At 49.9% G+C, this 12034-nt stretch overlaps 2 protein-coding genes across 9 annotated transcripts in view; one reads left to right on the top strand and one right to left on the bottom strand.

Moving 5' to 3' along the window:
- LOC118509019 (obscurin) overlaps window positions 1–1068 on the top strand; it is a 65262-nt gene extending 64194 nt beyond the window's left edge. For all 7 annotated transcript variants that reach the window (XM_036049039.1, XM_036049038.1, XM_036049040.1 and 4 more), the window contains one exon: window positions 299–1068. In XM_036049039.1, coding sequence (XP_035904932.1) covers window positions 299–436 — 138 coding nt within the window. In that variant the 3' untranslated portion in view covers window positions 437–1068. The remainder of the gene's footprint in view (window positions 1–298) is intronic.
- Window positions 1069–1633: 565 nt separating this feature from the next.
- Window positions 1634–11791, bottom strand: LOC118509020 (protein KIAA0100). 2 transcript variants are annotated; one of them, XM_036049045.1, is made up of 7 exons: window positions 11515–11791; window positions 8717–11426; window positions 8489–8632; window positions 4041–8243; window positions 3648–3749; window positions 3481–3495; window positions 1634–2697 (listed from the first exon to the last, which is right to left on the bottom strand). In XM_036049045.1, exons 1-7 carry the CDS (start codon window positions 11571–11573, stop codon window positions 2647–2649), a joined length of 7284 nt encoding a protein of 2427 aa, XP_035904938.1. In that variant the 5' UTR covers window positions 11574–11791; the 3' UTR covers window positions 1634–2646. The 2 variants fall into 2 exon arrangements, with proteins under 2 accessions (XP_035904938.1, XP_035904939.1); XM_036049046.1 differs by lacking the exon at window positions 3481–3495 and having other exon boundaries at window positions 11515–11788.
- Between the last annotated feature and the right edge of the window lie 243 nt (window positions 11792–12034).

The raw sequence follows: 12034 nt of genomic DNA, 5'->3' as shown, positions 1-12034 counted from the left end.
ACTGAATCCACATTTAAATGAAAGGCAGCTTAGCCCAACAAATCAATTATCCTCGCCTCCAAAATAGGACTTCGTAACTCAAACAGGATAGGAACGTAAATATTGGCTCAGAACGTCATCTTCAGTTTCTGGCTTGCCAATTGACGAAGACCTTTTAGACAGAACCGTATAGGACAGGTCAATTGCACGACAGTTGGCTGTACAATACATTACATATTATACACGCCATTTTGTTGGTGTGTAACTTCAAGGTGCACTCGTTGTACTAATTCCAATTCTCAATATCTTTGTTTTACAGCAAATCTCCGAAGAGTATCATACGATGAAAACGAACGAAGCCACCAAGTCGGAGACGATCTCCAACTTTGGTGGACAATCCCCACGCCAGCTGTTGCGCTCCAACAGCATCCAGGAGGAGCTGCTTACCACGTTCTAACCGCCATCTTTGCTAAACCCAACCCCTCTCCCCTCCCCATCATGGTCTCCTACCTCCTATCAGCAAGGTGTGCGTTCTGTTTCAGCGTTTGATTGATTTGCTTGCTTACCGTCCGCCATGTTCTACTGGAAGAACAAAAAAAAGCGTCCCATTTTGTTGCTATTTCATTCGAAACTGTAAATAGCACCCCCGGACAAGATTTTCTAGTGGGCCATTATTTTAGTAGAAGATGGTCTCCATCACACCACCATCAATGGCCTTGTTTGACATTGATGGGGGCGTTTGGTGTTTTGGGGTGACTCTGTTTCGGTTTATTAGTAGCTTTCACTGTCGAGTTTTTTTGTGCTCCGTTTTATTTTTTATTTTTTTGCTCGCCATTCAAGAAAGAGTACTTCTAAACGAACGATCAAGAAAACCGAAAATTTGCAAAACAGGTGTCCAAACACTTGACCAAAAAAAAAAAATGCAACGATTTAAATACAATCAAGTTCTCTCTATATATATATACATCGTTTATACACGCGACACACGCACACACACATTTTGCCGGTATGTGATGGGAGAGCTTGGGCATGGACCGCGTAACCCCGGGGGATCTTTTTTTATATGACTTTTTTAACCGCAAAACCAAACACCACTGTTATACACATCCCTAAGAAAAACCGGGGCCTTTGCGCTGGTCCACCCCAGTTAGTGCGCGGTGCGTTAACTCTAGTTGTTTAGGAAGAAAAAAATGTTAGTCCGGTCCCTGTAGCACCCGGGGCCCTCGTCCGGCCATTTGCCGGGGAGACCAGTGGTAGCGATAGGGGAGGAAAGAGAGTGTAACTTATTTATTTGTATATTGTATATTTACTATAATTATTGCTTAGTGATACAAACGTCATTTGCTTCCTTGCCGCGATCGTTCGTAAAAGATCGATTTCATATGTTTATTTTTTTTTTTGTTTAGTTTTGTATATTAGCTTTCGTCGCCAAATTCGTCACAGCGCAGATCTTCATCGTCTGCTGTTTGTTGACTTTTTGAAGGAATAAAATTGTTTTTTTTATATGTTTCTGCTCAAATTGGTTGTTTTCTATCATTTTTGGGGTGCAAAAAATATTGCGAAACTTTTCGGTAAGTGTTAAGGGAAATATAAATTTAACCTTATAATACTAAAGGTGATATATGTAACAACAACAACAAAAAAACACAACAAATCGTCAGCAAAACCTTTGGTACGGAATATTTAGAACCTTTTTGTTTCAACCCACACACACACACAACACTTTTTCCTTCAACCTTTGAAACTGCTAACATTCGAAAGTTCAAAACCCCGGAAAAAAACTAACCTTTCAGTAACGTCAATAACCTTTCGACGGTTCGTAATTTTTGCTCGTTTCCTGTGCGCTTAGCTCACCATTATCCCTGTCCCTAATACTAATCCAACCGGTAACAAAGCACGTTCTGGTATAACATAGAAGCACATTAACTGTATAATCATAGTGACGACTCGCTGTAAAAGGTGAAAAGCACAATACAATACACAGTATTCCTGGGAAATACGTATTCATAAATAATAATAATACACATAGAGGCATCAATCGGCCAAAGCAACAACGCGAAAACCCTGCAATGATGGAAATCGTGCAATCATCCCAATTATCTTCCCGAGCTAATCTCGACGGGACTGGTTGACATAAATAAGGTAGTAAATGAAAATGCTGATCGGAAAAAAAACCATAAATAATCTCACAGCTACATCAATTAAATGTAAATAATCCTGTTTTGGTGCTGTCACAATGCAGTCCCTAACGGTCTACGGTCGCCATCGATCGTTTGCTCACTCACTAACTCGTTGGTCTATCCCGCTCGCTCTCAACAACAAACCCTAAACTCTAGCATCGAAGATTTGGTGCCAAATAGCTATCCCTCCCCCTTTTACTGGAGCAATTATTATTTTGAAACTTTCCTAATTAGTACGATGAAATTTACGCGCGGTAGATTAAAATTGCGCTTCTGAATACACCTAGCTACGATTCCACGAACTCGGTACGTACTTTTGTGGTAAGAGTGATAAATGATATAAGATAGAGGATCACTTGGTTCGTAGGTTTTACATGATCGGATCACTACTACTGGCTCTGTAGATTTGAAGCGTAGTACTTTTCTTAATTTTAAAACTCCCTAATGTTGGTGATGTTGTTAATTTCAGTAATTGCACCGTTTTCCTTTATGATTTGGAGAACTTAAACACACCCTTCCGAAGGCTTTTGTTTTCCGGCTGAAAATATGTGAAAGTGGACAAGCTTAAGTAAGGTGAAATGGAATGCGAACAATTGTAGCATAAAACAAAAAAGGTCAAATACTAAGCAAGGCAAGCACTTGTCAGCCTGATTAGATGCGCAAACGAAATGTATTTACATAAATGTAAAAACATCATTTACATATGATACGATAGTTATTTGAAGTTGGGAGCATGGTGTGTCAAAGACAATCAAAGGTCCAAAAGGAATGTTGCAGGGTTTTGCGAATAATTTATTTTAATTTCTCGTGAACAGATATTTCATTTCCCAATATGAAGAAAACTCTGCTTGAGATTTGTTTAGACCGAACAACATGCAGGAAACATGTGGAAACCAGATTGAAAAATCCATATTGTATCTAAGTTAAGATGTAGGCAATACGGCCACAGGTCGTTCTATTAGAATAAAAAAAAAGTTAAAGCTCGTTTTACCTCATAAGATCTGTAAGATTTAAACGAGATTTTTTTAATATGATCTCTGGCCGTATTGCTAGAGTGATTAAATTTATGTGTAGATAAACTGTCCTTTTAAAAAATGTCGTGAAAATAATTTCGAATTAAATTATCGATCAGCAATCGGCTGTCGGTTTCACAAAACCTGCACTTCCGAGCTCGTTAGATTGACAATGTGAAAAAAGGATATAAAGACATGTCATTTTGCGTTACAAAATCCAGCAACGAAAAATAAAATCGATTAACAAAATTAGAAAAATTTAAACCAAAAAAACACACAAAACCACAACGAATGCTTCATACATATACCTTATTCCGTGCACGCTGTCACATTTTACAACATAAGGAAAGCATGTTTGTGTGTGTGCGTGTGTGAGTAAAGAAAAGAGTACACATTTCAATAAGAAAATTATTCTCCCCAGCATTAGCCATTAGCCTTTTGCACAGATTAGCACAGCATTGGGGGTAGTACTTACCGCATGTCGATTGCCGAACAGCATCTTAGCTTTATCCTCTTCCTGCGGTGATGGTTGTTCGTCAACGAGAGCTTTCTTCAGTTTTAACTTTTGCTTAATTGCCTAACAAACATAATAAAAAAAAACAATTTAATATATCAATCAATCAGCAGGCGCATCGTGTGCACAAATCACACTATTCTACAAACACTCTCCACTTAAGTTGAACAACAGTTTTGATACATAAAAAATATCAAAAATTTTATGTTTATCAAAAGTATCAAAAACTGCTAGTATCGAATGAACAGTGTAGTAATAATGATGTGAATATTGCATCCGCGCGCTTGTTCTCCGATCAGGAAAACCCTGCAATACTTGCTTGTAGCATTGCACGGTCCGGAAGCGCACACCTACCTGCGACAAAAGTACACGCCGGCTGTCCGATTTCATTGCCAGCAACAGATCCAGCCACGTCCACGTCACGTTATGATACTCGAGCGTCGGTATGAGCAGTGCCAAATCCGTGATGTCTTCAAAGTTTTTCTCCTTGTTTCCCTTGTAGCTCACCTTCACCGGCACCTCCGGTATCTTGATGTAGATAAACAGCTTATTCTTCTCGGCCCGCTCCTTCATCTTTTCCACGTCGTCCTGGATGCGTACGAAGAATGTACTGTCCTTGGACGGTTTTTTGCCACCACCACCACCACCACCACTAGAGGAAGCTTTCGATCCACCGCCAGTCGTCGAACTGGAGCTGCTCGAGGAAGCGGAAGCACTACCAACACCACCTCCACCGCTAGCATTCCCTCCACCACCACCACCGCTCCCACTACCACTGGCCAACAGGGAGGAATTCGTTTTCCGGATGCCACCACCCTTCACTGCGCCGGAAGACCCCGCACCGCTACCGCTCGCACCCGCAACCGATCCGCTACCCTCACCACTCGCATCCAGTTCGTCCACCGCATCCGCTTCGTCCCGATCGGGGAAGCAGAACTTTAGCATCGTGTTGTAAAACTTCTTCGAAATTTGTATCGTAATCGGCACCACGTTAATCTCAAAGTGTTCCTTCACCGAGATCCCGCCGACCGGTGGCTTTTCGCGGCAAAACACGCGCAACACGCGCTTGTGCTCCACCGGCATGTCGCGCTGTATTTCGGTCGGACACAGCACCTCGGTGTAGCTGTCGCGCGGGATCAAATTGCTTATCCTAATGTATCCCAGCTCCAGCAGATGGTCCACCGAGTCGTCACTTTTGGAGTTTTTCGTGTACAGGAAGTTGCTCAGTATCAAGTCGGCAATACCGATCTGACCGTCCGCTTCCGTCAGACGCCACTGGGCATGCTTGAAGCAGATTTCGTTCGCCCGTACGATCGTTACCGGTTTATCTTTGCGGAACGTTGCCAACCGATTCGAGGCAGACAGCTGCGCTTCGTTGTAGCACGACAGCATCATATCCAGCTCGTCGCTCTTCGTCGTCAGCAGTTCCTTGCAGTCCAGGATGGCGTTGTGCACGTGCTCGAACTCCACCTGCAGCTCCTCCGAATCGCCCTCCTCAAGGCGCGCCTTCGTGATGAAATGTATGTCCTTCTCCAGACATCGGATGCGCGACATCAGGCTGCGGATCTCCGTCTGCAGATGCTGAATCGGTCGCTTCTGATCCTCGCTGCTGTACAGCTGCAACTGGAACCGCATCCGGGCGAGCTGCTCCAGCGCTTCCTTACGCTGAGGTTCCACGTACAGCAGCAGGTTGTTCACAATGTCCAGGATCATCGCGTACTGGAGCGAGTTGGTGCACACGTCCAGGTCGTGATGCATCAGCGTGAACGCATCGACCGGTTCGTCCTGGTTTTCCCACGGGCTCATCGATTCTTCGACCGGCGGCGGTGGCACCTCGCTGATCGTGCCCGGATCGATGCTCGTGTCACCGTAGCTGACGTAGAAAAACTCACACTTACACCGTGACACGATGCGCTGCAGCTGGATCGGTGGTTTCTGTCCGCTGGTGTAGCTGCTCTCGCCAAGTACGCCCACCGTTTCGGACACGACCCCGCCGACGCTCTGCCCACTGCCAACGAGATGTGGCAGATCGGGCAGCTCGCTGATAATGACCGGCGCATCCCGATCCTTCTCCTGGATGTTGTCCACCGTAAGCCACATAATTTCGGCCATCTCGTGCGAGTCGCCATCGTTCGCACTGACCGTCGCGTAGTACTGCATACACTCCAGCGAACCAACCCAGGTCGTTTTCGACACGATCGTATGGTCGCGCCACACCGGACGATGGACGCGCTGCAGGATCTCCGCCTTAGCTGCGCTCAGTATCACATAGCCGGACGTTTCACAGCCCTTCAGCAACACCTGCGAGTTGACGAGGGAAATGGCCCAATTGTAGTGCAGCACGTCACCTTCCTGGTACGCCTGCAAACCCTTCAACTGCTGCTGTCTCGTCTGTGCCGACTGATCGTCACTGTACACCAACGGTTTGTGGTCCGCTTCCTGTATCAGCTGCTGCAACATCGCCATACTATCGCTGGACTGTTGCGCCTTGCCTTTGGCGCTAAGGTGACCTCCACTGCTCGTCGTTCCGGCCACACCGCCCCCACCATGGTGCAGATCCTGCCCGGCACTTCGCGATTTGAACGGTGTTCCATGATCGCCAGCAGCGGCCGTCGATACACCGCCTGCCGAACCACCGCCCGCACCCGCTGCACCCGTTCCTTCCTTCCGGAAACATTTGAGCGCTTCCGTGGCGAGGTTATTCTTCAGCTTCTGGCTCTTGACCAGCGAATCAAACAGCGCGAACGCCACATCTCTATTATCCTTCGTCCAGGCACCCTTCAGATCGTACACCACCAGCTTATGCGTCGGAGTGTCCTTCTCGCGCTCGTTACCGTTGGTGGACAGTAGAGCCTCCCGGCCGTACGAAACTCGGGCGACGCTCAGGAAGTAATACCGGTAGATGTCGCCACTTGCGTTCGAAAGACTTTCCGAGCTGGTGTCGGTGCGTTGCTGCTGCTGCTGCTGCTGCTGCTCGTTGCTGATCTGAGTCGTGCGCAACCAAATTTCCGCATCGTTCAGCTCACAGTTCATGTACATTACCGACCAATCGGCCCGCGGCCGATGAATCAATCCATCGTCGATGGGCATCAAGGTGAGCGTGTGTTCCGAGCTGAACGTGATTCTTCCCCCGCTCAGCTGGAAGCCACGATTTAATGCGTGCGACATCCAGTAGAAGATCTGAAACCGGTGCAAGCTCATCTGCAGGTTGGCCTTGCGATAGTGGCGGCTCAGTTGCTTCTTTCTCGGGCGCACATTGTTAAACACTGGCCCGCGGCGTGTCGGCCGCGTTACGCCCGAAAGGATCAACTTCAAGCTTTCGAACCACCGGAGCGTGCTGCCGTACAGCACCAGATTGGGTATGTCGTAGTCCGACATGGCGTTTTGCTTGATTTCGAACGAAACCCATATGTTGAGGTGCTGCGAACGGAACGCGCGGAACGAATCGTGCACCTGGTTGCTGCTGTACTCCGGCAGCTTGTCCGGTGCGCACGGAACCACCGCATGGTGATCGTTCGGGTTCGCCAAGCACACCCAGTTTAGCTTGAACGTTAGCTTCAGATTTGGCAGATGCAGCAATCGGCAATCGTCGTATCGTGACGCCGTTCGTACGTAGATATTCAAATCACCCTTGAACATGAGGCGCGCATTCGAATACATTATGCCACAGTTGTTCCACGTCAGCTCCATCTCCTCGGTCGTATTGTACGGATCGAGCGAGGCGTGCAACAGAATCGTAAACTGCTTGGCTATGATCGAAAGCTGACCGTGCATCAGCAGCCGCATCTTGTCCCAGAACGGTAACGGTGGGCTCGGGTCACGCGATGGGGCCGAAATTTTCTCCATCATCAGATTGCACTGGGCCATCACCGGTTCCCAGCAGGGCCCGAATGCGTACGCCAGGTAGTCCAGCTCCCAGTTGAAATCGTGGTAAAACTTGATCGACGTCATGCTCCGCTGCACCGTGTGCGTGCCGAACGGGTCGCCCAGCTCGATCTCCACATCGCGCTTGGCGCGCCTCGGCGGTGCCATCTCAGCGCCCGCCAGCGTCCCAAACAGATGCATGGCCTTCACGTGAAACATGGGCTGTGGGTAGTCGCGCAGCATAAACTTCCACTCGCTGCAGCCAATGTTGACTGCACGCACCCACAGCGTCACAAACTCGATGCCCTCATCCGGCCAGGGGCTTTCCGCGTCGAGCATGCGCAGCCAACGCACTGCATTCTCACCACCGTGCAGCGATGGGTCGGCCATGGCCATAATTTCTAAATCGGTCATTATCCAGGCGATAAGCCGCGTGCGCGGTGGACCCGATTCGGAGATCTTCTTCGAACGCTGTATGTAGATTTCCGAGTTTTTCTTGATAAGGTTCGCGTTTAGCTCCTCGAGCGTACCGGGCGGAAGCATCAGCCGTTCCGAGCACAGTTGGGCGATCTTCTGATCGAACAGCTCCTTGCGCTTGACGCTTTCGTGGTACTCGTCGAGCAGCAGTACGTAGTTGTCGCGTAGCTTCACCTCGAACGGGTCGTCGCTCATCTCCAGCAGGAACTCTTTGATCTGCAAACAAACGCGAGGTGTTTGGTAGTTAGTGGAGAACATAATACTGGATCTACGTCAAGGTCATGGGCTAGCCACAGGCCGATCGAGTGATGGTCCTTCCTACTCAACGCTCCAGATAAGTCGGATTCTATTCAGCAAGCCCTTCAGCGTTGAACCTTGGCAGTAGACCAACTTCACTAAGCAAAGCATTTAAGTGCCCCGATGACTGCGCAATCTATAGCTCTACGCCACTCCACACATACCTGTATTATCATATCGCTCGGCAACGGGCTATCGATGGTGAACGGTTTCTTCTTGTAGTTGTGTACCACCTTCAGCCACTTATAGATCGACACGAACTCATTCACGATCGCTCCGTAAAAATCATGCTCGTACGGGAAGATTACCTTTAGGTGGGAATAACAACAAAAAAAAAAGCCCGTTAAACGAAGCGGTTTCCGGGAACCTAGGACACCATTTTTACCACCCACCTTTACCCCACCAATCGTTGTGGCCCAAACACGGTTCGAGTCCAGCTGGAAATGGTCGTAGTTTTGCCGCTCCAGGCACAGCAACTCGACCCGCTCGAGCGATTCCATCACCATATCCTTGATGGTGAATATATGCTGATCGTCGATCTTGATCACAATGTTCTCGATCGACAGCATCCATTGGCCCTTCCGGTGCACGAGCGCATTCTCGCCAAACACCTGCATCGAGTGCCGCTCGCTTATCTTGATGCCAAACTCTACGCTACCTTCCGCGTACAGCTCGAGCATCATCGAGCGGAACAGCGATTTCCTACCCGTGCCGCTCCGTTCCGGCTCGCTCTGAACCGGCAAATCCAGCGGTGGTTCCGGCAGTGGCTTCGGTTTCAAACTGTCCCTCAGCTGGCGCATCTCCTGCAGCAGCGTTACGATGTGCATGTGCAGATTGGTGTTCCACATCACGATCGCATCTTCCAGCAGCCACACGCACACCTTCGGCACACCGCCCGCGTCCACATGCTCCACCCGTACGCCCTTCACGTTGGCGAACACGTTCTGCAGCTCGGCCGAACCATACTCGCAGCCGGTAATGTGCCGGAAGTCCAGTATCTCCATCTGGAAGCTGTCGAAGCGGATGAAATTTTTCTGCGCCAGCTTCCCCACCGTCAGCTCGTTCAAGTTGGCCAGCATGCAGGTTTCGTGCTGGTTGAAGAAAAAGCCCGAAATGTCGGTAACGCGCGCGCTAATCAGCAGGTCAGCGACCGTCGTCAGCGAACCGCGCCGTTCTCGGCCCAACGGGTGGTGTGGCGGTTCGCGGGCGGATTGCGGCCGTGTGTGGTTTGCCGGGGTCGCGCTGGAACGGTACTGGTCCAGGCAGCGTTTCGCGTGCACCAAATAGTCGGCCAACGTTGGACTGTACTCGACCCGGAACGTGTGCACCGAAAGGTCCAGCTTTGTCGTGTCGCCGTAACTGCTCAGCTTGCACAGGCTCATCGCCACGTAGAACGGACTGCCGCGTATGTGGCCCTTCTTCAAGCTTTGCGCATTTTCCTTGTGCGAAATGTTCGAGCTAAGCGACCACCACACCGATTCGATCAGCAGCTCTGCGCTCCAGTGGCGCCGATCGAGCAGCAGATTCAGCATTCGGCTCTCGTACACCTTGCTCCTCCGTTCGGCAAACTGTTCCAGCAGCAGCTTCGCGTGCTGGCAGCAGATGGACGACACCTGCGTCGGACCGAACCGGAACACGGCCGTCACATCCCACAGCTCGGCGCATCCCTTGATGACGCAGCGCTTCAGAAAGTCTTCCAACATTTTCGACCCACCGGCCGCCGAACGGCGCGTCTTGCAGTGGGTCGCCAGTCCAGCCAGCTTTAGGCTTTTGGGATTTAGCTGCCGTGCGGTACGCTCACCCGAGAAGAAGTTCTTGCTAATCCACCCGTAAATCTCGCGATGGTTGTAGATCAACACGAACGACGAAAGCTTCGAGTAGATGTTCACCAGACTGCCCTCCAGCTTGGAGTCGACGCTAAACTGCTGTAGAAACAGCAGCTTCTCGTGCATCGTGTCGATCTCGAGCTGCTGCAGCTGCACGCCCACGTACACCAGCGGCAGCTGACACTCGTCGGTGCCGATCGCCGGTGGCGGCGTGCTAAATTTGCTCGACACCGCAAACTTTTGCAACGTGGCAGAGAAATCGTTCGAAGAATTTTCGCGCACCGCACTGATGGTGGTGTTTTCGATCTTGACGAAAAAGTTTTTCGGTATCACCGGCGCCAACCGTTGGTATCGTTCGTACACGGAAAACTCCTCCTCGTCGGCCGGCTCAAACGAACGGTCCGGTTCGTGCTCGTGGTCCGGTACGCCGTGCTGTCGGAGAAACAGCTGCTGGCGACGCTTCTGAGCCTGCGTGTCCTTGATAAACTCGTACAGCCCACCGTGCAGGATCACCTTCGTCGTGGTCATCGCGAGGCTCAGCTTTTCCAGCGACATCGGCCCATCCACCACCAGCACACCGTCCAGCGCGATGCCGAAGCTTAGCTCGCCCAGACACGGCTGCGGCAGGTCGGATATCTTTCGCGATCGTTCCAAGCGCTTCGGAGTCGATATGCAATGGCGCAGGATCTTCGCCTGCGCATCACACAGCGAGGCGGAAACGAGCAACGATTTGGTACTGTGCACGAGACTACCGTCCAGGTGCAGCTCTTTGGCAGTGGCATGCAGCAGCCAGCCCGGTTCCTGGGCACTGTTTAGCAACGCCACCGAAACGTTGTTTATGTGTACCGCCATAAATTGGGCAAACTTGAGCAAACGGGGCGGTACCTTTTTCTCCCGGAAGTCAAGCTGTTTCCGCTGCGTGTTAGCTTTTGCCCTGGCCTGATACTCACCCCACTCCGCGTTGCTTCCCGTCCCTGCCGTCGGGCTACCGTTGCTACCCGGTGCGGCGGTGGGACTTCCGGGACCACCACCGCCGCCACCGGGTGCTTTATTAATGTCCTTGTTAATGCGCACATCGCGCACATTAATCGAGAGCAGCTTCGAAACGTCGGAATTGACGAAGCTGCTCTGCAGGGTGATCTCATCAATCTGCACCGAAAAGCCGCTCTTGCACACGGTCACATCGCGTATGGAGCAGGGTAAGCTGATGCGTCCCACATTGATCTCTACGTTGTACAGCTTTTTCAGCACGAATCCAATCAATTTCGGTATGAGCCTGCAAGTAATCCGGGCAGAAAGATGAACTGTCTCACACACTCGCAAGATGGGCTTGGTCGGAAAACGCTTCGCACCACGATACGTACCATGTTAGAAACAGGTAAGCGAGGGTGCTAAAAAGAACGGCGTACAAAAAGTTCAGCATGATCGGAGCACCATTGCCATCAGCCAGGCAGTGGCTGGTGTGAAGAAAAGCGACGTAAAGCTACGATACTATAACTGAAAGTGTGATAAATAAACTTTTTTCCTTGCACTAGCGGACCACCAGCCGTAAATGATTGTTTTTCTCTTATCTGCTGAATAACGTTTTGACAGCTGCGATGTTTTTTTTGCCTACCGTAAACGTCATGTGTCACACGAATACAAACAAACTCACAGACGTACGCATCATTTCACTCACACATCTGCATCTTCTGCCGGGCACAACAAACTGCATTTTTAATCAGCTGATTGCATATTATGCCGGCTTTTGCGTTGGGGGTGGTGGGAATCGAAATAATGTTTCTTTCTTCGCGGAGCTCGTGTTGCTTCATGATTGCCTTTAGAGTGTCGGTGGTGGTATTACGCATTGCTATTATTACTTCAGTCGGTTGTTCAGGAGTGCTT

This window comes from Anopheles stephensi, chromosome 3, assembly GCF_013141755.1.
Source record: "Anopheles stephensi strain Indian chromosome 3, UCI_ANSTEP_V1.0, whole genome shotgun sequence".
In the NCBI taxonomy this organism is placed as follows: Eukaryota; Metazoa; Arthropoda; class Insecta; order Diptera; family Culicidae; genus Anopheles; species Anopheles stephensi.
Note: the sequence above shows the minus strand (reverse complement) of the source record. Positions and strands in the feature narration are given on the sequence as shown.